General features: G+C 43.2%; 1 protein-coding gene across 2 annotated transcripts in view; it reads left to right on the forward strand.

Moving 5' to 3' along the window:
• TLE4 (TLE family member 4, transcriptional corepressor) overlaps nucleotides 1-24,629 on the forward strand; it is a 121,457-nt gene that overhangs the window by 62,340 nt on the left and 34,488 nt on the right. Inside the window, exons 7-8 of one of the 2 annotated variants that reach the window (XM_054179085.1) lie at nucleotides 2,843-3,047; nucleotides 3,447-3,463. In XM_054179085.1, the coding sequence (XP_054035060.1) occupies nucleotides 2,843-3,047; nucleotides 3,447-3,463 (222 nt within the window). The remainder of the gene's footprint in view (nucleotides 1-2,842; nucleotides 3,048-3,446; nucleotides 3,464-24,629) is intronic. The other variant, XM_054179086.1, reaches the window with a different exon arrangement.

The following is a 24,629-nucleotide window of genomic DNA, read 5'->3' on the forward strand; positions in this document are numbered from 1 at the left end:
CATCCTACTCTTAATGTCCATATTAAGTGTGGAATTCATTGATGATGTGCAGTACATCTATGTTGCAATCTGTGTTGCTGTCTTTGTGAGCAATGTAGAGAGGTTCCCAAAAAAGAGCAGTGAAAAAAAAAAAAAAAAAAAGACTGCATTTGCACTACAGTTTTCTTGAAACTGTTTGGAATCCATAGAGGAGGTCCTACAATGCAGATTGGGTAGGTCAGTAATTAGATCTGTATGGATTGTACAGTACTGGGCAATGGGTGTCCCACATCTGGTACACTTTGGTTGATAGTGAAATAGTTTACAACGTGAAAGCCTCTCAAAGCCTTTGCTTCAAGCTACTGGTGAATTCAAGGCAGACGTCTTCTGACAGTGGTTTGTAGCATGTTCTTAAATAGGAAGAAAAACTACTGTGTTCAAAATGAGACTCCAGAACACAGATTATTTTGCCCATTCTTTTTCTTGCTCTTGGCCCCCTCCTCCCTCCCCAGATCAGGCATCCTAGATTACAGAATCATAGACTATATATCTTGTTGGAAGAGACCTCAAAAACCATCCAGTCCAACCTGTGACCCCACACTGAAGGATCAACACTAAGCCATGTCCCCAAGTTCCAGGTCCACATACCACTTGAACACCCCCAGGGATGGTGAGTCTACCACTGCCCTGGAAAGACCATGCCAGTGTTTGATAACCCTTTCAATGAAGAAGTATTTATAATATCCAATCTAAACCTCACCTGGCACAGATTGTAACCATTTCTTCTAGTCCTGTTGCTTGTCATCAAGAAGAGGATGGCCCTCTCCTTGCTTCAACCTCCCTTCAGGTAGTTGCAGAGAGTGGTCAGGTCTCCCTTCAGCCTCTTCTTCTCCAGACTAAACAACCTCAGCTCCCTGAGATACTTCTCATAGGTCACATTCTCCAGGCCCTTGCTCCCTTGCTGCAAGGCAGCCCCACTCAAACCCTGAAGCTAAACAATACTTTATTTGCTCTTGATTTGTTTCATTGTAGTTAGTTACATGCTGAGAAACAAAGCTTCCTTCCATGAGAGCAACCAAAATGTGTTTGGATACTTCCAGTAAGAAGGAACACTTGCTGGAATTACATTGATTCACAAGCAGGGAAAGGATTGAACCTTCCCTTTTCCACCTGGGAGAGTCTTCTTTCTGGTTTCCTGTTTTTCCATGCTTCCTGTACACACCACTTTTACAAAGGGAGCTGTTTCATGGTTGGGGTTTTTTTTTCCCCCTCGCACCTATGTTTTCAATCATTCTCATCCTTTTCCTGACATTGATCTGGGTTGTATGAAGTGTGTGCCACTGCCAGTCTGATTCCATTGCACAGGCTGTATTTCCAAGAGTACAAGAAGGACCTGTACTTCCACAGAGGTGTGTCAAGGGAGGTGTGTGCATATGCTGTATGTCACTTGTAGTTGTTTACTTCTTACTCACCTTTATGTAAGGGTTGATGATAGGGCAGGGAGAGAAAAATCAAGTGAACAGTGTATTTTCTCTTGATTGATTAAAGAGCTCACTTGTAAGATGGGAAGTGAATTTAGGTTCAAATGAAAAACAAAAGCAGGACTTGAATTGTCACAATTGGGAATTTAAAGTGGCATGTTTTTACATGAAGTGAGTTTTTCATTTGTGTTTCTTCCAAAGTCCTGTATGCAGATGGAGGGGGTTTGGGGACGGGGTGGAGAGGGTGCAACAATCCTGGAGGACTTGTGATTTTATTTAACCTGAATCCTGAGCAGTGACTGCTTTAAAACAAAAAGAAAATTTCAGAGCTAATCTAGTTACAGATCTCACTTGGGATATATTTAACGTAACTTTTTCACTTGTTTAGTTTTTTTTCCCCCTGCTTTCCCACTGAGTAGCGTCAAACAATCTGCCCCACAATGGTTAGTAAAGCACAGAGCTCTGGTTGAGGTCAAGCACTGCAATTTGAACCTCTCAAGGGCTTTCTCTATGTGTTGCCAGTGTACTGGTAAAAATGACTTTAAACTCTTGTCAGCGCGGTTACTGGTGCATGCATCACAGTCCCACTCAAATAAACCTGTCACAACACAGAGTCAGCAGCTAGAGAAGAGTACAAGGGCAGACTTCTAGCTTTTCATTCGAGCATTACTAAACGTGCACTGAGTGCCCAATTATTTCAGCATTATTGAGCAAGCCTACAGGAGGACCCAAGCCTTGCTACATTAGATTTTCTTTAGTAATTTGCTCAAGTACCGCTGAGGACACTTAAAGGGCTTAAAATGGTGACTGTAACCAGTTTCCTTTTGTGGATTGTTAATTCAGATTTTCTCTTTCAAATTAACTCACACTGCATACTGTGCAGCAGCACTGGGAGAACTGTTTAACACTAATTTTCTCAATTTTAAGCCTGTTTGTTCTTGTGTGGTTTTTTTTCTGTATATAACTGCTTTTATAGTTATGTGTTTTGGTTATACATGTGGTGTATTTCTGATAGAAAGAGTACGATGTGATACCTTGGTCAGAGAAATAAAAATTTTACCAAAACTGTATAAAATTCCTTTCCATTGTTGTTGGTTGTTTTTTTGTTTGTGAGTTGGTTGTTTTGTTTGTTTGTTTTATTTTGTTTTGTTTTGCCTTTTTATTTTTATTTGTGTGTGTGTCTTTTAATTCAGCCTGAATTTTACCAGTTGTGTTGTGTCCAAACATAAAATTTTTTTAAACACCAAGCTATTTGTGAGAGTTGATATCTGGATCAATGAAGTGCATTGTCTGATCTGATCAATCACATTTGATGTGCAGGGTCAATCAGACAACCCCTAGCTTGCTGAACAAATTCAATATCTGTGTGTCATTTTTCACAGCAGCAACAACTCCAGGCTCAGCATTTATCACATGGACATGGTCTTCCTGTGCCACTCACTCCACACCCCTCTGGCTTGCAGCCTCCAGCCATCCCACCCATTGGCAGCAGTGCTGGTCTCCTGGCACTGTCCAGTGCACTGGGGGGACAGTCCCACCTCCCAATTAAAGATGAGAAGAAACACCATGATAATGATCACCAAAGAGGTACGTGCTGCCAGATGGGTATGTGGCTTCATTTTGTTTCTTTTTTTTCTTCTTTCCTTGTTTTAAAACACTCTTTTTAAAAAGAAAGAAAAAATCACAACATTCCTAGCTAGCTGCTTCAGTATTTATCACCTAGCAGTAGCTGGAAATTGTATGCAAGTGTAGAAATCCAATTTTATAAGTCTGTAATGGGTGTACAGTATTAATAATTAACAGTACAGAAAACATATCTGTGCAATTTATAATTTAACAGACATCAGAATTCTTTCTTCTGAGTATGATAAATGTATAATTTTATGTAAACTAACCAGTCCTTTTCTCTTTCTGTCTTCCCCTGCCTCCTCATCTCCTGCCACTGTCTCCTTCCTTCCTTGTATACGGGGGCTGCTCTGCATGCAGACAGAGACTCCATCAAGGTAGGACTTCATTTCGTAGGTATAAGGGTGACTCAAAGGAGCTGCATGCTTAATTTTTCTGAAGTATGGTCTAGAATAGTGGAAAGACTCACGAAGAGAAGGCAGATTGTGGCCTTTGTGTTGATTAGCAGAGCCCTGTGTACATTTTGTACCACACTTCGAAAGTGGCTGATAGTGAGACAGCTAGGATTGTGGGTGGCGTGCTGGCCAGTGGGTTTGGTGGGATAGCGTTGAGGCTGAGAAAAGAGTTGACTGGTGTCTCTGCCCCAGCTTATGAGAAAGAAATAATTAACCAGTAGTTTTAAGGAGTTTGGAGCTTGTGAGCTGTAGTTCTCATAGATACTAATAATACAGGTACAGAAGGAGAGCCTTATTGCCTGCAGGAGAGAGTTTGGGTACTGCCATTTGTCCTTACCAAAACAGCTGGAGGAGTGAGCTGCTGCTCCCTACCCTGGTAGAGGTGGTATTGGCACTGAGGATTCTGTCTTCCTTTTCCAAAATTTAGTTTTCAGGCTCAGAATGACTCCGCAGCACACATGTGCTCCATCCTGTACATAGTAGTGCTTATGAGTTGAAGAAATGCATACCTTGCAGCTTGTGTAACATCGAGCATTCAGTGATGTATTCGACTGATTCAGCACATGTGACTGGATGGTTGTCCATACGGGATAGCCACCAGAATCCCTCAGAGTCTCTTAAGGCTTTTCATGCTGCAAGTGAGGAGGTGTGTCTGGCTCTACCCTCTCCTGTCTGCTCATCTCACTTTCCTTGGAGGTTTGACTACTGGTAGCCCACCTAGTTGCTGCCAGCTCTGGGCAGTAGTTGCCTGCCCAGCTCTGGGTAGCTGGGTGTAGGTACAGAGTAGAGCCTGAGTGGCTTACACAATTTTCAGGAGCAGAGGATTTAAGCCTTTTTAGATGATAGTGAGTGTGAAGTCAAAGATACACTTCTCTTACAAAGGGCAAAACCTATGCCTTATTGAACACTGACATCCAATGTTTAAAGTTTTCAGTGGTACTTTTTTAACAAAGATGTAATTTATTCCTGGGGATGGCCAAACGGCAGAAGGGGTGTTTACAGGATGTCTCTCACATGCATCAGACAAAATTACTAGGAACTTGCAAGGCGTCCACTGGAAGCCATCAGGAAGAGCAAGGCACCTGGCACAGGCTTTGCCCCACCAGAGACCTGTCTTGCTGTGGCTGCCATGCAGAGCACTATGCCTTTGCTTCTCTGGCAGCACCAGGTAAAGACATGTCTCACAGCCTTCCCTGGTGCACCATTCTACCACTGGCAACTGCGTATGTCCCAGCCGAGTGCAACTGAGCTGATGGTTGTCAGTTTTGCTGTTACCCGTATGGCTCTGCGTAACAATCAGGAGTTGACAGGACCTGTCAGTTTTCACTGTGAGCAGCAAAGGAACTGAAGCTGTCTATCTGCCAACAGAGGACAACAATGTGTCAGATTACAGTTCAGCTTCCTTTCATGAGGTCTAGAAACTGAGATTATTGCTTTGTGTGACAAGGCTGGATGCAGATTAATGATGATTTCCCTGGAATGCCCCATTTCTTGTGAACAGATTAGTCCATTTTCTGTATTCCTGCACACAAACAAACAAGATAGATACCTAAATTCCCACTTAAAATGGGAATACAAGGCCACCCAGTCTCTTTAGTGAGTATGCATACCTGTACAATTGGAACCACAAGCATTTCACTCAAAAAAGTGAATGAGGAGAACTGCTAGAATGTGCCAATCACTGTTTTTAAACAAAATACATTAGTCATGTTTCTGTAATGTGTGTGGGATGTTGCAGTGTTTATGCTGGCATAGGTGTTACAGGGAGTGTTTATACCAAAAAGGCTGATTTTGCCTGGGAATTACTCAAAGGCACCGTTGTTCATATTGCTTTGAGAAGGAGAAGAGAGCATTGCTACTTTGTGCCAGTTTACTGTGAAATAAGTAGATGTTTGTCTTGCATGATGTTCAGGTTGTGGGTTGGCTTGTGTGTCAGCATTATGGGGCTTACTGCCAGCGTTGCAAGGTGAAACAGTTTGCTAATTTCCTTAAATGTTTTCAGTGATGCCCAGAGTAGCAGTTAGTCACTTGTGTGATCGATCTCTCCTCCCTTAAGTGGCTCCTGGTTAAGAGAGGCTTTTTATGGTTGTCTGCTGTTTGACTTGAGATGGTTTTTGTCAGCCAGAACGTGCTAGTTGCCAGCAGCTGGAGTATGTATGCTTTTATGAAATAATTTATTCATGCAGGATAATGCTCCTTAACATTTAACAGGTAATGAACGTGACATAAATTTCCTTCTTGCTTTAAATTTTTCCCTTTCCTCTTCTAATGTGCAAACAGGCAGCTCTGCTCCTCTAAATAGTAAGTAATTTTTGGCCATCTGTCAAAAGGAAATTTCAATACAAATTTAAATTAATGGTGCCTGAAATTTTTTATAGCTCCTCTAAAAGCCTCTAATGTGCAGAAAATTCTGAGTCTGGTGGTAGTAATTAGTGTAGCATGTAATGAGGATATGGGCAATGTTATACAGCCCCAGTGTAACATTTTGATATGGTAGCAAAATTTTGATTTATACAAGGTTGTGCCTGGGTTTAATTGTGAGAGACACTTTAAAGTGTTTTCTTGCTGATACAGATTATTAAGCAGGGCAGATTTTAGAAGAGCTCATAAAGTGAAAATTTATGCTTTGGTGTATGACTCATGTAATGGAGGTACTGTATCCATTTCTGCAAAGGAGGAGGTTTGCCTGAAGTGTCCTGTTCCTTGCTATCTTTTCCAGTGCCTTAGATCTGCTGGGCAGTTACCTTTGTGAAATTTGCTGCCTCTAACTGTGATAGTCCTCACCCTCCTCCTCATTCAGGCCAGGGAAAAGGCAGTTTGCATCACTTTTTTAAATGTGAATTTTTCTGCCTGGTAAGCTAGACCAGGCTCATATCCTTCCTCGGCACCTCCCGGGAGTGAGCAATTCACTGCTGAAACAGAGTAGTTACCTTCCAGATAACACAAGATCGTCCAGGGGCTATTCCTAAATAATAGATAAGTATCAGCTCAGGAAGCTTTGTAGAGAAGGCTGGCTTTGGAAGCTCTTTCATATCGTGTTGGATTCAGTCCTACGAGTCCTTTGCAAAGTCTGAAGTGTGGGAAAACTCTAGTTGTGGTAAACTGGGTCATGAGAGCACTCTTTGTGCATCGTCAAGGCTGTGAAGCAACAAAGAGAAAGGTGGCAAGCACCAGGGCTGTGCTCTAAAGTACAGCCCTGGCTTAGTGGCTCTGAGAGAGTATTTAGACAGAAAGACAAACAGCTCTGCAGTTAACTGAGTAGCTTTTCACAGAGGACTTGACATGTCTGCTTTTCAAAACAGTAAAACTTCTTTTTTGAAAAAATACAACAATAACAACAAAACCAAACCAACAAACAAAAAAACACAAAGAAACAAAAAAGGTCGAAACACCCCAAATAAGCAAAGATTCCAAACTAAACCCTGAGGATTATTCTGCAGTGGATTCTTGCATGCTAATTGCACCTCCTGCAAGAACTGTTGATAAAGAAGTCATGTTCTTCTTCCCAGGCTTAGTACCATGTCTGGGACAAATGTGGCAAAAGTTTCTCTGGTCCCTCACAAATTCTCTTCTGTAAAACATGCCCTTGTGAAGATGCCAAGGAAGCATTTTGTGAGTAAAATGACCACCTGCAGCTGCAATGAAGAACACCCCCAGATGTTGTGTAGCTTGTGAGACTGCTCAGAGTTAACCAGGATGTCCCTGAGTAAGTTACTCAGAAGTTTGAGTTTTGTGACTCGCCACCTTATTCAGGATTCAAGTAATGCAACCTTTTTCTACCTCTCTTGTCATTCTTTTGCTTATGTTTTCTGTTGGGTGTTTTGTTGTGGAGGTGGTGGTGGTGGTTTTTTTGTGTTTTTATTTTGTTTATTTTTTTTCTGGGGTGTGTGTGGTGTTGTTTGTTTGTTTTTTCTCTTCTGTTTTGTTTTTCATCTGAATTGTTTGGAGCAGATACTACACCCACAGTAGGATTTGCTAATGTAATAGAGTCTTTTTTTCATTTTGATGCTGGAGGTTACTGTTTCAGCAGCAACAAGTGACAATAATTAAAAGCTACAGTCTTGTGGCAGGAATAAAATAGTGTGTGTGAGATTCCACCAGAGATGAAAAAGTTGTTTTAAAGGAAAAGATCTGAACTAATGTGTCAAATGCAGTTTAGGGGTGAATGTCTGTTCAGCACACTAGTGATCTAGGCAACATTTGTCAGGGCATATTGAAGTGGGTTTAGCAGTAAGATTCCTTTTGCCTTAAGTTGTGTGAAGGTTATTAATTACATGTGTCATATACAGGGAAACTGAACTAGTGAGATTGCTGTGTACCTTCTACACTTTTGGTGACAGGTATTCCAGTGATTCTCAGTTTAGCTTCTCAAGCTGTTAGCCACTATTAAATGTTTAGACCTCTATTCATTTAGCATGTAACTAAGAGTAATCTGCTTACTCCTGCAGCTATAATTTGATACTTAAAAAAAAAAAAAAAAAGAAAGTTGTATGTGTGTCATGCTTTTCTGGAAAGAACAAGATAGTTCACAATCAAAATGCCCAACATATATTATAAGACTTCAGGATATTACCAAATGTGATTACATTGATGAACTTGTTCTTTTGCTGGTAGAGGAACGCAACATTAACTACCCTGAGGTACTAGTGTGGACTTTGTCTTGTTAGCTTTTTTAAAATTATACTTCTTCCAGTGGTGTGTCCTGCTTAAATGTCTTTGCATCCAGTATGTGTTTAATAAGCTAAAGAAATCTGGTTGTCTGTTGCATGCCTAAAGGCATCTGCAGAATTTATTTCTTGATTGGTTTGTTATTTTGCCACTTTAATACCAGTCAGCTGACAAGCACTTCACAGGCTTGTTAAAATCTAACTGTTACACATTCATGTCATGGATTCTGCTCCTAACTTTCTCCCTTTGGAAACAAGGCATTGCATAGATTTTTCCTTCTGTAATGATGAAGTGGTAGTTCTAAGCTGAGCATATTTGAACTAAAATTGGCTCCATGAGAGTTGTGTTTTCGATCTTTGTGGGTGCTTTGGGAGCAGTGTTATCAAAATATAATGAGCCATTTCTGTTGGCGTGTGATACATTGTTTTTTTTTCAGTGTTAATTGATATATGCCTCAGGGTGTGTAAGCTGTGCTGAATGTAACAGGTGCCCTAATTCTAGAAAATGTGTTGTAATTGTTTGTTTGTGGAACAGATGAATAAATATCTGTGGGGCATAGCTGGTCCACAGGTGGTGAACGTGAATGGATTAATGATGTGATTGGGTGAGACATGCTTGTTTGTTGCAGTCATGTCCAGTAACTGTCTGCTGAAGCAGAACAAATATTAATTAGCAGGGTCCTGTTTGTTGTCTCATTATATCTTAGGGAGATGATATTTTTGGCACTGCAGGTTTTTTTTATTAATATCCTTTTCATGGCTAGAGTTGCAGCATCTCATTCAAGCCTTGTGGTTTTCAGCAGATTTTTAGAACAAGAGACTGAACTTCATGATTGTATCTCCCTGGTGCATTTTTGTTTTCTTCAACACACACCCCCCACCCCGCCCCCATCCTGAGTTTTAAACTCATTTCATTCAGTGTCACATCATTTTCCTTTTTAATGAGGTCATCTGGGAATATTAGAGTATTTGTATGAAAGTAACAGCATGTACTCTAGTATAAAAGGATTAGCTGCTTCTGCTACTTGTAATGGCTTCACCTGCTTTACCAAATAGATTTTTTCCCACTTCTGTGTATTAATGGTGCACTGGCCTCTTACCCTGCCACAGGGTGCCTCTTCCTCAGTAGTGTGCCCATGTTTGAACAAACTCTTGCAGTGCTTCTCACTGACAAACTTCTATTTTGCTGCATAGTTATTTAAAGTAACTCCAGTTTTCTCCCTCTAGGTGCTCTCTACATGGGTTGTAATTTCTAACCTGAGCACTCATTATAATTATTTCCATGACAACAGACAGTGATGTTGATAACACAGGAGTATGACTTCATGTCATAGAGTAGGAAGAGGAAGTTTGCAGGAGTGAGGTGGGTGGAAAGGTCTTCTACAGTGCAAAGGCTTTGACAATGTAATAGCTGGGGGGAAAGAAGGGAGGAGAAGAATTTGTTTATCTCCTCTTTTGATGTTCGCCTCATTTTAAGTGTGCGGTTACTTTGGGTGCTGGCATTCATGGCTTACACCGGTTGACTCATGTTGATCGTGTCTGGAATGAAGAACATGATGCAGGGTTGGATTAAACAGGTGTTGGTCAAAGTCATGAGAGAAAATAAACAATACTTAACCATGTTAATGTCGAAGTGGGACACAAACTAGATAGCTGTTGTGCCTTACAGATTCTGTTGGCACTTTTTTTTTGTTGTCAGCATTTTGATTTTGCGTTGTCTTTAAAACCCTTAGACCCAAAGAAGGAAATGAGTAGTCTGACTGATTCCCAAGTTATTATGCAAGATTGTTAAGTGTATTGTGAATTACAAAGTTTTAGGTGTGCTTTGAGGAGAAAAGCAATTAGGCCAGCCAGCAGGAATCAGCCATAGAGGGGAATTTGCAGAAAAGTTATGCTCGCTCTTGCCTCTCTCCAATACAGCCCTAATTGAGTCAAATAATTAATTAAATATCTAAAGCTCAATTAGCCTATTCTGCATAGCAATTTGAAAAGTTCTGTCTTTTCTTGAGTGGCATTTGGCCTTTTGAAGAACAAAAAACTGGAAATGTTAATGTTTTTCAGCCAACTAAAGGAAGAAAATAAAAATGTCTCCATAGCAACAAAGCTGCTTTCTAGATGGTTTCCTAAGATATGCCTGAACCAGAAGCAGATGTCTGATTTGTGAATCTCACCTCCTTCAATGTAAACAAATAACTTCTAGGCAGGTGTTGGAAATAATATGGAAATCCTATTAAGGGGCCCTGGGTTCCTGTCACTCAGGAAGCCCCTGCCACAAAAGGGTTGGTTGTCTGAATTAAAAGAGGCAGAGTAAATTCTTGTTAGGCTTTAGCTTTTCCCAGGAAATTATTATCTCTGCATGCTCTTTCTCCCCTGAGTCTGAATGCAAGTCGTTCCTGCTATTGATCCCCTCTGCCACCCTTGCTTTTTTTCTCTCCTACTGGATTAGCACTTAATGTTGGCAGTGGCTGCTGCTGCTGCTGCTTGGGGCGTTGTGGCATTTGTGATTTTAACTCATATCCCTCCATCTCCGGCCCTGCCTTAATCAGGGAGAGGACAGCAGAAGGAGATGCCTAATGTCAACCTGGAGCAAGGAGTGAAAAAGGATAGGGAGAAGGGGAGGAAGTGAGTTGCTTCTGATGGGGGAAGCAGAACAGCTGAGTCTATCTTGTTTGTGTGAATTTATAGATGATATTATAGCCCTTGCCACTGTGAGACTGAGTGCTGTCTGGACATGGGATTTTCCTTTATCACAGGGATTGTTCCTTTGGAGGGGCTTGCTGGTGGTTTGCATGACTTCATTTCTGGCATCACATTCTGGGATGCAGAATGGGAGTGTCATTTATCTCACAATGTTTCTATGTTTCTAGGACCTAGTTGATGGATTTCTTTTTTATTTTTAATAATTCTCTTTAATTACTGAGACGTTGTGTTTTGCCTGCCATAAGTAGCTGTGACACTTATGATACCTTTGCACTTTCCAGTGTCACTTTTATCCCCAGACTCTGCTGTGTAGAGCCCTGCACTTCCATGGCTTGGTGAACATGTTAACTTGCAGACTGTGGGTGAAAACTTCAGTGCTGGATGGTCAGGAGGAGGCACTGAGGGTGCATTTTGCAGGATTTCTAGGCTGCAAGTGGAGACTCTGTGTGTGTGCCCCCCCTCCCAGTCTTTGCTTTCCTCTGTGTGCCAAACTTGCATAGTGATGCTCACAGTAATGCTCAGAGGGTTAAATGTGGATAAACACAAAACAAAGCTTCTGAAAAGCCTGACGATTATCATGCAGCATTTCTCGGACTATAGCCCCCAAGACGCACTTCATAAAGCAAATAAAGCACGCACTGGTGGTCTCCTGTTGCCCTGGCAACAGACCACAGGGCACCCTGTGTGTGAGATGCATGAACATCTGCAAATTAATCTTTTTTGGTTTCTTCTTCCCCTGGCTCTGGTGGGGCTGTGCTGGCTCTCAGTGGTGGTGTCTGAGCTGGAGGGTCCCACAGGGATGCCCCTGGTGCATGGAAGAGGGGCAGCCCTTCCTGTTTTAGAGGGACTGGGCCTGACAATGCTCATGCTGGGGTGCTGCAGGCTTTATTTTGGCTACATGGGGGAACAAGTTAAAAAATATTCTTCCCAAATATCGGGCTTGTCAGTCTGCTGTGAAAAAAGTAATGTGAAGGGAAAATTAAAAGAAGTGCTGGTGTCCACACCACAGTTTACTGGAGTTCACGACTCCTGTGGTTCTCTCTCACCAGACTGTAGTGGAAATTGAAATTGAGGAGGAGGTGGTCTAACACAAACTGTGAAGTGGAGACAAGTAACAAAAATGACCTATATGGTAGCCAACCCAGAAGGATGCTTGGCCACAGCTGTGTTTGAGAAATGCCACACATGGGGGTCAGTGGTTTCAGCAGCCTCTCCAAGCAGTGGCTGAGTGGCAGCCTAAGAGTCAGCAACATCCCAACCATGCTGTACAGGTGTGTGCAGTGGGGCTCCCCTTGGCCCCTGCACAGCACACTGGGAAATGTTTGGTGTTTGGCTCTGGGTGCTGTGGCAGATGCTGGCTGCAAGCACAGGGCTTGCCCCATTGCTCTCCACCAAGTCTCCAGGAGGACTGTAGGGGGAACACTGTATGTCATATTATCACTGCATGCTGGATGCAATCAGTGTTTTAATGAAGTATTGGAAGTGAAAGGCTGCTTTAATCTGCTACTTGCACTAAGATAACAGCAGATTGCTCTGCATTACTTCTTTCTGAGCTGCAAGCTTATCAAAGAACACTGAGGTGCTTTTAAGTGCAGCCAGTCAGATGGTACTTATTTGCATACAAGTATTAGCAGGCACAGCTGTACCACTGTTTTTCTGCATCTCAAGAGGTAGCAAATGCAGCTGTGGGTGTTTCCTGAATATGTCTAGTTATGAGTAAGTAGGGTGGAGGTGAGGGAGAAGGGAAAAATTTTCAAAATGGTTTGTTACTTTTTTCATTCAACAGGTTGAGTGGTCTACCATATCTTCTTCATACAGTGAATAATCTCTGGCATATTTCATGTCACTATATTTTTTGAAAGAGGGCATACAGTATTTTCTTTGTTATATTAATAATGCTAAGTCAAAGTAAATAAAAATAACACTGACTTTGCTGGTGGTGTCTTACTTTGTCAGACTGGTGTACACTGCAGAGGTACAGTGTAGGTGTGTGGAAAAAGGGAAAGGAGAGGTGTCTCTTAATAGCAGCTACTCCCAGAAGAAGTTTTGTCACCTTAGGGTTAGGGTTAGAGTGTGTCACATGACTTTGGCACAGAATACACACAACACAAAACTTGACAGCTATAGCAGCGGAGCTAAGTCTTTCACTCATTTTATTTTAATAATGAAGTGGCCTGACTATATACAAGTCATTGCTTGCACTGAATCAAAAAAACAGTGCTGACCTAAGTAACTCAAAGCTTTGCCTTGTGATGTTACAACACCAGGCACTAGGAAATCGTTGTACTTGGCTTGCAGTAATTATAGCTGTGTGTTTGTGTCTTGTCTCTCCCTGATACATTTGCTGAAACCATACCTGTTGGTACTGTATTTCTGTCTTGTCTATCTATTTATTTTAAAAATACCAAACTGCAATTTATTTTTGTCCTCGAAGAAATGAATGTTTTGCTTTTTCTCCCATGCTTTAAGAGTTAACGTGCAGTGACCTGCAAGTACTAGTTTGTGATGAGCCTTGGTATGTTGGGTTTTTTTCCATTTTCCATTTTTTCCTCTGAAGCACAGTATCTTTCCATCTGTCATATCAGGATGTATAGTTAGCATTGGGGTAGCAAAGGCACCCTTCATTCTGTGCGAAGGCAGACTGTCCTCATTCAGTTTGGTGCCTTTATGGAAAGCACTCAAGGTCACCATTTAGGTATCTTAGAAGCTTGATAGGTTGGACGTGATGATCTTGAAGGTCTCTTCCAACCTGGTCTTTCCAACCTGGTCTGGTCTGGTCTATTCTATTCTATTCTGTTCTATTCATATCACACTGCAGGTATTTGAAAGCAATTAAGTATTTAGGAGACCTTCTGCAGGACTCAGGAGGTGCTTCATGAGGGTTTTCTGGTAACCTTAGCCATGGCAAAGGCAGGAGGTGCCATTCTTCAACTCTTCTTTGTGTTCTAGGGGATAAGGAAGAGGACACATTTTTGTGTGGTGTTGATGCTCTTTACTGTTTTTTTTAAAGTGTCTGGAATCAGACTGCAGTTTGTTTCCCAGTTAATCTGTGGAAGTTGTAGTCTTTTTTATGTCATTTTTTTTCTGTCCTATAATACTTTTCTGTTGTGCCTTTGGTGTCCCTGGACCCTAAGCCATTCTTCAAATACCACTAATGACTAGAACATGCCTTCTAGTACTGATAATCAAACTTCACATTGCAAATAAGAATAACCCAAGTTTCAACAGGAAATTTAACTGAAGTTTCCCATAAAGTGGTGTAGTGCCAAACTGGGTACTAACAGCTGCAGTGATCACAAAGTGACAGAGCAGCAGATACTTAGTAGACGAGTGTTTCATAACTGTTTTGGACAGAAAGAGGAATAAAACTTAATTTGATTAAAGATGGCTCTTTGTGTTGACAACAGTCAACTCCAGACATTGTTGTACAAAATATATGTTACAGATTATAATTACCAAAAAAAAAAAAATAAAAAAGAAAGTGTCTGGATTTAACATGCTGACAGGATTTCTGATACTATTTTGTTTTGTCTTCAAACTCTTGGGGATTCTCTCTGGATCCTGGTTATTCAGCACACACAACTTCTACTGTAGATGTGAAAAAAACAAAAAACAAACCTCCAAGTATGTTTGATACTGTGTTCTGGTTCAAGGTATGTATCTGCCCAGCGCTGCGCTGCCAAGTATATGGAACCTGGTTGTAGGAAAAACATTTGTTTATATTTGTTTATATCCATGGTTGTTCTTGCCAATCATAAGATTAAATCCAAACAAGCACCACTTGTTACCTAATCTGCCCATTTTCTTGAAGTTTACTTAAAGTTTGAAAAGAATGTGTTAATGACATGGTTGTGACAACACACAACAGAAAGGAGGAAGCAGACATCTGAAGGTGGGCTATTTCCCACACTACAGAGGTAACCGAACTAAAGAATGTAATGCCTAGTACTTGGTTCTGCGATGTATGAGTAGCTTGCCTTACTTTCTGAAAGTGTAAACATGAACCTTTGTGAAGTCCCTGGAGAACTGCACTTAAATATTCACCTTGTGGTTGCAGAGGAAAAAAACACATGCTAAAGCATGTGATTAGAAGCGATCAAATGAGCATGGGGGAGGCTGAAGGAGATAACTCTTTTACAACCTGCATAAAAAAAGGGGAAGAAAAATTGTAGGTAGCACTCTTGATTATGCTGCATATAGATCAGTCAGGTAGCAGACCTATTTGTATGTTAAAAGCTGTTTGTTCTCTATTCAGTTACACCTGAAGCAAGGTGTGGGAAGGCATTAATCCCCTGAACATTAATTATTTCCAAGACCATTGATTAGCATTACTGTCTATTATGCTGTCAGAATTTGCCTAATGTTTCTTTTTCCCCTGTTGGACATCTGGTGCTTCCTGGGAACCTATTTGAAGAGCCATCATTTAGCAGTTCAGGGGGAAAGCCTTGAATAATTCACAAAACAAATGATTAGGCAAGCACTTATCTATCTAACTGAATTATACTACCTGTTTACTGAAGCAGTTAAGCAGGAGAATAACATTTCCTTCTCCAAAGAGTTTGCAGTGGTAGTATTAAACGACCTAGTTATTGGGTTTCAGCCTGTTGTTGACACTCTTGTAAATTAAAGCAACCTGGACAGACACTGAGCAGCTGGGCTGGATGATTGTGAGGGATTCAGGTTTGTTGCTGTTACCTCAGTGTTCGTAGTGGGTTGTTTGCTTTGACTTTTCTTGAACTGTTGACAGAAGTATTGGATACAAATGGGAACAAATAAAGTGGTGAGATGCCAGGAGGGCTTGGCATTAATGGTAATTTTCATTCCCATTTAAATGAGAAATATCAACACTTACCTGAATCAGAAATGGAAGGTGTGTTTGGCATTGGCTTCCCCCTCCCCTTTCTCCTTTGTTTCCTTACTGCTAAGTAAGCTTTGGTAAGCACAGATGAATGAAAACAGAGTGGACACAATTTCACCTAACTTCATGTCCTAATTTCATGTTCTTCACCTAATTTCGTGGCACTACGTTTAGAAAAGTATAGGAAGGGAAGGAAAAAGAAAAGGAAGGGAAGGAAAGAGAAAGGAAGGGAAGGAAAGAATTCAGAAGGAAGAAAGAAAGAGAAAAAGGAGGGTAAGGTAGAAGGGATAGGGTTGAGAAGAGAGAGGATTAAGTAGAATAGTATACAATAAGTAGTATAGCTAGCAAAATTGAAGTCATTTACTGGAACACTTTTAATTTGTTTTAAACAAAATATGCTTTTGTATATTCAGATGGGGAGTAGCTCAGCTGTTGTGAAGCCAGAAAATTAATGGTATTTTTAGCGAAATAGCAAAAGCATGTCAACAGTGTAGCTGTGGATGATAATGTTGGCATTTTATTTCTGAGAAATGATCAGTGCAGGGGACAGCACAGTGTGACTAGAATGATTGAGCACAGAGGGAGAAGTGGCTGTCCTTCTGTAAGATGATTTCATTATGCATTTAGTCTTCCAGGAAGAGAAATAGGAGAAAGAAAACATTTAAAAATACATGTCTAAGATGCTTATCTTTGTGTTTTCTGTTGAGGAGTATAGGTCCTTAATTTATAAATGGCAAATTTATAATATGGCAAATATTAGTAAAAATATTAGTAAACTTAGTATTAAAGTTGTCCAAAATGTATTAAATAGGGTTCAATGTATGGTTAGAATATATATTTACAATGGGAATGTACAGTATTTAGGCAACTATAACAATATAACAATTTAATGCAAACTGGTAGGACTATCAGATAGAGATTCAATTCCTGGGAGTGAAATGGCACTCGACCACAGTGGGGGAAGACTTGACAAGAATCATTAAGCCAAAGAGGCAATGAATTAATTACTCACAGCTGGTTCCACCCAAGTGCGGAGTGCTGCTGCTGTGTATAACTGTTGAGGCTTTGGGGTGCTCTCATGCGCCAGGCACAACAGGTTGCTGGCAGGAATGCCATGTGGTCTTCGATGGCTGGTCTACCTTCAGCAGATGGTGGGCTGTTTATGATGCTTCTCACAACGGGCACTTGCTTTGTCCTGGGAAACTGAGGCACAGCAAAATCCTGGTTGAAAGGGGAAGCAGGCTTGGCTCTGACTCCTAAGCTCATGGCTTCTGTTGTAGCTTGTGATGTGTAGGCTCTTGTCTTTATCCCAGGCTCTGGACCAGGCACTTGAGGCAATGCAACTCCTGTCAACTTCAAGCCAGACAGGTCCAAGCAGGTTCAAGCAAGGCGAGGCTTGAGCAAGGCAAGGTGACTAGAAAGCAGCCTGTATATAAATCTTGCCTGAGATTTGATTGGACCAATAGGGCAAACTGAAGCCAGCACATAGGTACCCAATGAGAAGGCGTTCTGCTAGGCTGTGGCCATAAAAGGCGAAAATACAGGCCTGGTCAGGGAGGAGCAGTGGCCAGTACACATGCCCTTACTCCAGATACAGGGTTGTTCACCAGATATGCATGGTCCTGTCCCCTTTGTTCCTTTTCTTGCGTTACCCCTACGCTCTCTAGAAAGGAGCTGGGAGAGGGGGACCGGGTCTAGACACATGAGGGTCTGTCTGGGTTTGTGCTGGGGATCATTTGGCCCTACCATGGCAGGCTCCCAGAGACTAACTATGTTACTTCTGTCTGACTCACAGTTTAGTCCTGGAGTTTTGTGACTGGGCATTGTTTGCTCAGACCCTTAATATATTTAACGTATTCCAAAATACAGTCATGTAGCAATGTAGTGTATCTGGAAGGTCTTATCACTTGGCAGGAGAGATGCTTCATGTTTGTTATTCCAACTATAGTGTTCTTGTAGCAAGTAATCTCAGAACGGTCAGTGGGAAAGTGGCAAATAGAGTTCACAGGTGTGAAACTACCACTGATGAAAAAAGACATGATATTGTGCTGCTGTCTGAAAACATACAAAGGTGTGCCTTGCTTCTACTGTAATTTGTGCGTCTGGTGGTACCTGAAGTACTCACTGGGTTTCAGAGCACCAAAGATGTCATATGCATGTATTTTTTGTCACCTGCTTTCATGCAGCTTTAAGTTGTCCTAAAACCAACCACCATATTAACAAAGTATTGTGGTGTTCATGGACCCACTTTGAGCAATCATCCATATTTTCCTTAGCCCCATTGTTACAGTTTTCATATTGTTCCTGGTCCTTAATAATCAGAAAAGAAGGGAAGAACAACAAGGGATCAGAAGGAAATTGCCTTTTACGGCTGCCATTACTATGATTTCATTGCTATGAAACATGCAGTGGGTTACTTGTGCCAAACCACAGCCCTGTGGACATCAGTAAGAAACATTTTGGCCAGATGTTAAATACTATTGGATCAGGGCCTGAATTTGTTACTGTCCTAGGAATATTAAAAGAAAGTGGAGAAATACCAAGCTATTTTTAGTGAACTTCTTGTGGGAGTAGTGTTACTATAAATAACCAGCTGTGGGCCCCTCAGTTCAAGGACAGGGACCTACTTGAAATTTCTAGGCCAGCACAGAGCTGCAAAAATGATGAAGGGAGTGGAACATCTTCCTTATGAGGAGAGTTGGGTCTCTTTAATTTGGAGAAGAGGAAACTGAGAGGTGACCTCATAAATGTTTATAAACATGTAAAGGATGAGTGCCAAGTGGGTGGAGTCAGGCTCTTCTTGTTGATGCCCAATGGCAGGACAAGGGCCAATGGAAATAGGAGGAAATTTTTTTTCACTGTGAGGGTGACAGAACACTGGAATAGGCTGCCCAAGGGGGTTGTGGAGTCTCCCTCTCTGGAGATACTCAAGACCCATCTGGATGCATTCCTGTGTGATTTGGTATCGGTGATCCTGCTCTGGCAGGGGGAGTTCAGGACAAGTGGCCTCTTGAGCTGGGTGATGGGGTCAGGGAGCAGTGTATTGCCCCAGAAATCCATGAGGAATTAGTGCAGGACCTGCTGAGCCACTTGCATACTGACAAGTGCATGGGACCGGATGGGATCCATCCTAGGGTGCTGAGAGAGCTGGCAGATGAGCTGGCCAAACTGCTCTCTATCATTTTCCACCAGTCCTGGCTCACCAGTGAGGTCCCTGATGACTGGAAACTGGCCAATGTGATCCCCATCCATAAGAAGGGTTGGACAGAGGAACCTGGAAACTCCAGGCCTGTCAGCCTGACCTCAGTGCCGGGGAAAATTACGGAGCAGGTTATCTTGGCAGCAATAACTGCACACCTGAAGGATGGCCAAAGGCTCAGGTCCAGCCAGCATGGATTTAGGAAGGGCAGGTCCTGCCTCACCAACCTGATCTCCTTCTATGATCAGGTGACATGCCTGGTGGATGTGGGGAAGGCTGTGGATGTAGTCTACCTGGACCTCAGCAAGGCCTTTGACACCGTCCCCCACAGCAAACTGCTGGCATCATCTATAACACAAGCTGTCAGCCCGTGGCTTGGACAGCAGCACTCTGTGCTGGGTTAGGAACTGGCTGAAGTGCTGAGGCCAGAGAGTGGTGGTGAATGATGCCCCATCCAGCTGGCAGACAGTCACTAGTGGTGTCCCCCAGGGATCAGTGATGGGCTCCATCCTCTTTAATGTCTTCATTGATGATCTGGATGAGGGGATTGAGTCCATCATCAGCAAGTTTGCAGATGACACCAAGTTGGGAGTAGATGTTAATCTGTTAGAGGGCAGAAGGGCTTTGGAGAGGGACCTTGACTGACTGGACAGATGGGCAGAGTCCAACAGTATGGTATTCAACAAATCCAAGTGCTGCATGCTGCACTTCAGCCACAACAACCCCATGCAGAGCTACAGGCTGGGGTCAGAGTGGCTGGAGAGCTGCCAAACAGAAAGGGACCTGGGGGTGCTGACTGAGAGCTGCCTAAACATGAGCCAGCAGGTGTCCGAGAAGGCCAATAGCATCCTGGCCTGCATCAAGAATAGTGCAGCCAGCAGGAGCAGGGAAATCATTGTGCCCCTGCACTCTGCACTGGTTAGGCCACACCTTGAGTCCTTTGTCCAGTTCTGGGCCCCTTAGTTTAAGAAGGACATCAAGACACTTGAATGTGTCCAGAAAAGGGCAATGAGGCAGGTGAGAGGCCTTGAACAGAAGCCCTATGAGGAGAGGCTGCGGGAGCTGGGATTGTTTAGCCTGGAGAAGAGGAGGCTCAGGGGTGACCTTATTGCTGTCTACAACTATCTGAAGCAGGGTTTTAGCCAGGAGGCGGTTGGTCTCTCCTCTCAAGCAACCAGCACCAGAGCAAGTTTAGGCTCAAGGTGAGGAGAAAATTCTTCAATGAGAGTCGTTCGCCATTGGAATGGGCTGCCCAGGGAGGTGGTGGAGTCACACCCTGGAGGTGTTCAAGACAGGACTGGATGTGGCACTTGGTGCCATTGTTTAGTCATGGGGTATCACAGTATCACAGTATCACAGTATAACTAAGGGTGGAAGAGACCCCAAGGATCATCAAGTCCAACCTGTCCCAACAGACCTCACAACTAGACCATGGCACCAAGTGCCATGTCCAATCTCCCCTTGAACACCTCCAGGGACGGCGACTCCACCACCTCCCTGGGCAGCCCATTCCAATGACGAATGGCTCGCTCAGTGAAGAACTTTTTCCACACCTCGAGTCTAAACCTCCCCTGGCACAGCTTGAGACTGTGTCCCCTTGTTCTGGTGCTGGTTGCCTGGGAGAAGAGACCAACCCCTTCCTGGCTACAACCACCTTTCAGGTAGTTGTAGAGGGCAATGAGGTCACCCCTGATCCTTCTCTTCTCCAGGCTAAACAATCCCAGCTCCCTCAGCCTCTCCTCATAGGGCTTGTGCTCAAGGCCTCTCACCAGCCTTGTTGCCCTTCTCTGGACATGTTCAAGTGTCTCGATGTCCTTCCTAAACTGAGGGGCCCAGAACTGGACACAGTACTCAAGGTGTGCCCTAACCAATGCAGAGTACAAGGGTACAATGACCTCCCTGCTCCTGCTGGCCACACTATTCCTAATACAGGCCAGGATGCCATTGGCCCTCTTGGCCACCTGGGCGCACTGCTGGCTCATGTTTAGGCAGGTGTCAATCAGCACCCCCAGGTCCCTCTCTGTTTGGCAGCTCTCCAGCCACTCTGACCCCAGCCTGTAGCTCTGCATGGGGTTGCCGTGGCCAAAGTGCAGCACCTGGCACTTGGACTTGTTGAATGCCATCCCATTGGACTCTGCCCATCTGTCCAGTCGGTCAAGGTCCCTCTGCAGAGCCTTTCTACCGTCTAACTGACTAACATCTGTTCCTAACTTGGTGTCATCTGCAAACTTGCTGATGACTGACTCAACCCCCTCATCCATATCGTCAATGAAGATGTTGAAGAGGATGGGGCCCAGCACTGATCCCTGGGGGACACCACTGGTGACTGGCCGCCAGCTAGATGTGGCACCATTCACCACCACTCCCTGGGCTCGGCCCTCCAGCCAGTTCCTAACCCAGCACAGAGTGTTGCGGTCCAAGCCACGGGCTGACAGCTTGTGTTATAGATGATGCCAGCAGTTTGCTGTGGGGGACGGTGTCAAAGGCCTTGCTGAGGTCCAGGTAGACTACATCCACAGGCCTCCCCATGTCCACCCTATGGGTCACCTGATCATAGAAGGAGATCAGGTTGGTGAGGCAGGACCTGCCCTTCCTAAATCCATGTTGGCTGGACCTGAGCCCTTGGCCATCCTTCAGGTGTGCAGTTATTGCCACCAGGTTAATCTGTTCCATCACTTGCCCTGACACTGAGGTCAGGCTGACAGGCCTGGAGTTTCCAGGTTCCTTCATCCATCCCTTCTTGTGGATGGGGATCACATTGGCCAGTTTCCAGTCATCTGGGACCTCTCCAGTGAGCCAGGACTGGAGGAAAACGATGGATAGCGGCGTGGCCAGCTCATCTGCCAGCTCTCTCAGCACCCGAGGATGGATCCCATCCGGTCCCATGGACTTATGGGTGTCCAAGTGACTCAGCAGGTCCCGAACTAATTCCTCATGGATTTCTGGGGCATTACACTGCTCCCCGACCCTATTACCCAGCTCAGGAGGCCACTCATCCTGGACTCCCACCTTGCTGTTAAACATCGAGGCAAAGAACGCGTTCAGGACCTCAGCCTTTTCCTCATCTTCGGTCACTGTGTTCCCCTCCAGGTCCAATAAGGAGTGGAGATTCTTCTTGCCATTCTTTTTAGCATTGATATATTGGTAAAATTGCTTTTTATTTTCTTTCACAGAGGTGGCCAGTTTCAGTTCCAACTGGGCCTTTGCCTCTCTAATTTTATTCCTACATAATCAAACCACTTCCTTGAACATACTTCAAGAAGCCTTCCCCTCCTTCCAAAGGTGATACAGCCTCTTTTTTTCCCTGAATTCCTCCAGGAGCTGCTTGCTCATCCAGGCCGGTCGCCTTCCCTGTCGGCTCATCTTTCGGCACGTAGGAACCGCCAGTTCCTGTGCCTTCAAGAGCTCCTTGTTGAAGCAGGTCCAACCCTCCTGGACCCCTCGGTTCATGAGGGTTGGTACCCAGGGAACTTTACAAATAAGTTTCTTAAAAAGGCTGAAGTTTGCCCTCCGGAAGTCCAAGGTGAAGGTTCTGTTGATTCTCCTCCCTATCTCCCTGCATATTGAAAACTTCACTATCTCGTGGTCACTTCAATGTAGGTATGTGGTGACAGGTTGGACTTGATGATCTCTGAGGTCTCTTCCAACCTTAGTGATTCTGTGATTGGACTGGATGATCTTTCAAGGTCCCTTCCAGCCCCTAACATTCTGTGGTATCATCTTGCCCATGGTGAATCCCCCAATTTGTTTTGTGTCTCTCTTTGGGCAATACCCTGAGCTATGTGGAGCTAAAGAGATTCTTATTGCAAATTCTAACCCTGAATGAAGGAAAATAAATCTCTGAAAAGTAGGGACTTAAAGCCCATCTAGGGCAATGTCTGTACAGCAGTTGGCAAACTTACATGAGAATTCAGAAAAAAATGACTTGTGAATGTTCTGTGGTATTGCCTGGATGCTTTTTGACCAAGCTTGGGTAGTTTTCTGATTCATGTGAAATGCACTTTCCTCTGTGGTCACACAGATTTAACCCCTTAGGCTAATCTGCTTTGCATGCAGATCTGTAAGAAGGGCCCTAAGATGTGTTTTGTCATCAGAAGGCAGAGTTTCAGGAAGCCAAGACCTGGAAATAGGAAAGTACTTCTGGAAAGAATTTGTGTTGACCATTTTTGAATTATTATGGGAGCAAGAAGGAAAGAGAGAAGTGGTGTACCAATAGCCTGAGATAGACTTGAACTCACCCAAATCGTAAAGTGATTATGCTCCATGGTGCAACATTGTTTCCCAGAGTCCAGTGCCAGAGAGTGAGAATGAAGTGTTAAACTGGCCAGGTAGGAGTAGGAGTGGCGACTGGAGAGAGCATTCAATAATGTAGCACAGGAAACTGTAAGATCATGACACCAAAGTAGAAGTATGACGGAAATCTGATGCCTTAAATTGGTGGTGCACGAGCTTCAGCACAGAAGGTCTTTACTGGCAACTTGCCATGAACCAGTGGGCTGCATCTGTATTGCATATAATTTATGTTGCCTTTTAATCAGATAAATGTACAGTGTGTTTGTTTTTCTTATTTCTGCTGTGTTGTAAATGAAAACACTCCACAGTGCAAAGCAAAATGGACAGTGTACTCAGCGGGTTGTAGTAAAAGGAGTGACAATGAGAACACTGACTCTGGAGTTTTGAAATCAAGGAAGTTTATCTGACATCTGGCCATCTTTTAGAAGGCCTTACACATTCCAAAGTACAGATTTGAGTTTGTTAGGCAGCTGGAGGTTTGGCTTTGTTCACTTTTCTTATACATGAAGTTAATTTGAGGAATAGCATTTCAAAAGCAAGGTTGCAGTAGCACATTTCCTGGTTAATTTCTGTTACTACTGAGTAATTAATGAGGAAAAAAAAAAAAAAGCCAGCAAAGAAGCACTAGCAGTGTTTTCTTCCTGAAATTTTCTTTGGGGTATTAAGTTACATCTCATTTGTGACTTTAAGTTCTTGTGAGTTTAGCTAATGGCAGTTTTAATATGATTGTTGCATTTAGTGAAAGATACATTTGGTACAAGATAAATCCCCTTGGGTTTTGGCCAGTCCCCACGGTTTAGATGATTGGATAATGTTGGGTGGTAGGTTGGACTCAGTGATCTCAGAGGTCTTTTCCAACCTGGTTAATTCTATTATATTCTGTTCTCTCTTCTGTTCTCTATTCCCTATTCTGTATTCTACTTTCTGTTCGCTATTCTATTGTAGTCTATGCCATGCTATTCTATTCTATGGGCTAGGGGCAGATGGATTTATCTGTTAACAGATATGCCAGTTACTGCTGTGGCTATAGACTTGACATCAGATGCATGAACAGTCTGCCTGCTGTAGGTCTGGCCACATTCAAAAGAAGCTGATGAGTGCACAAACAATACGATTTATTTTCATCAATCGTATGCAGATTCTTTGAGAATACACTAGAGTAAGATGCAGACGAGCTATATAGCTCTAGAATACAATGTTAATTACAAACATGAACTCTACCAAGTAATGATTTGGGCATATTCAGTGTCATGACTCTTACCCAAAAGGTGTCCCTTCTGGGGGAGGAAAGCAAATCTGTTGGTCTATACCTGCTGTTTGGCCTCAAAATTCTTGTCCTTACTGTATATAGGAAACCAGAGCAATAGTCAT

Source organism: Dryobates pubescens, chromosome Z (assembly GCF_014839835.1).
Source record: "Dryobates pubescens isolate bDryPub1 chromosome Z, bDryPub1.pri, whole genome shotgun sequence".
In the NCBI taxonomy this organism is placed as follows: domain Eukaryota; kingdom Metazoa; phylum Chordata; class Aves; order Piciformes; family Picidae; genus Dryobates; species Dryobates pubescens.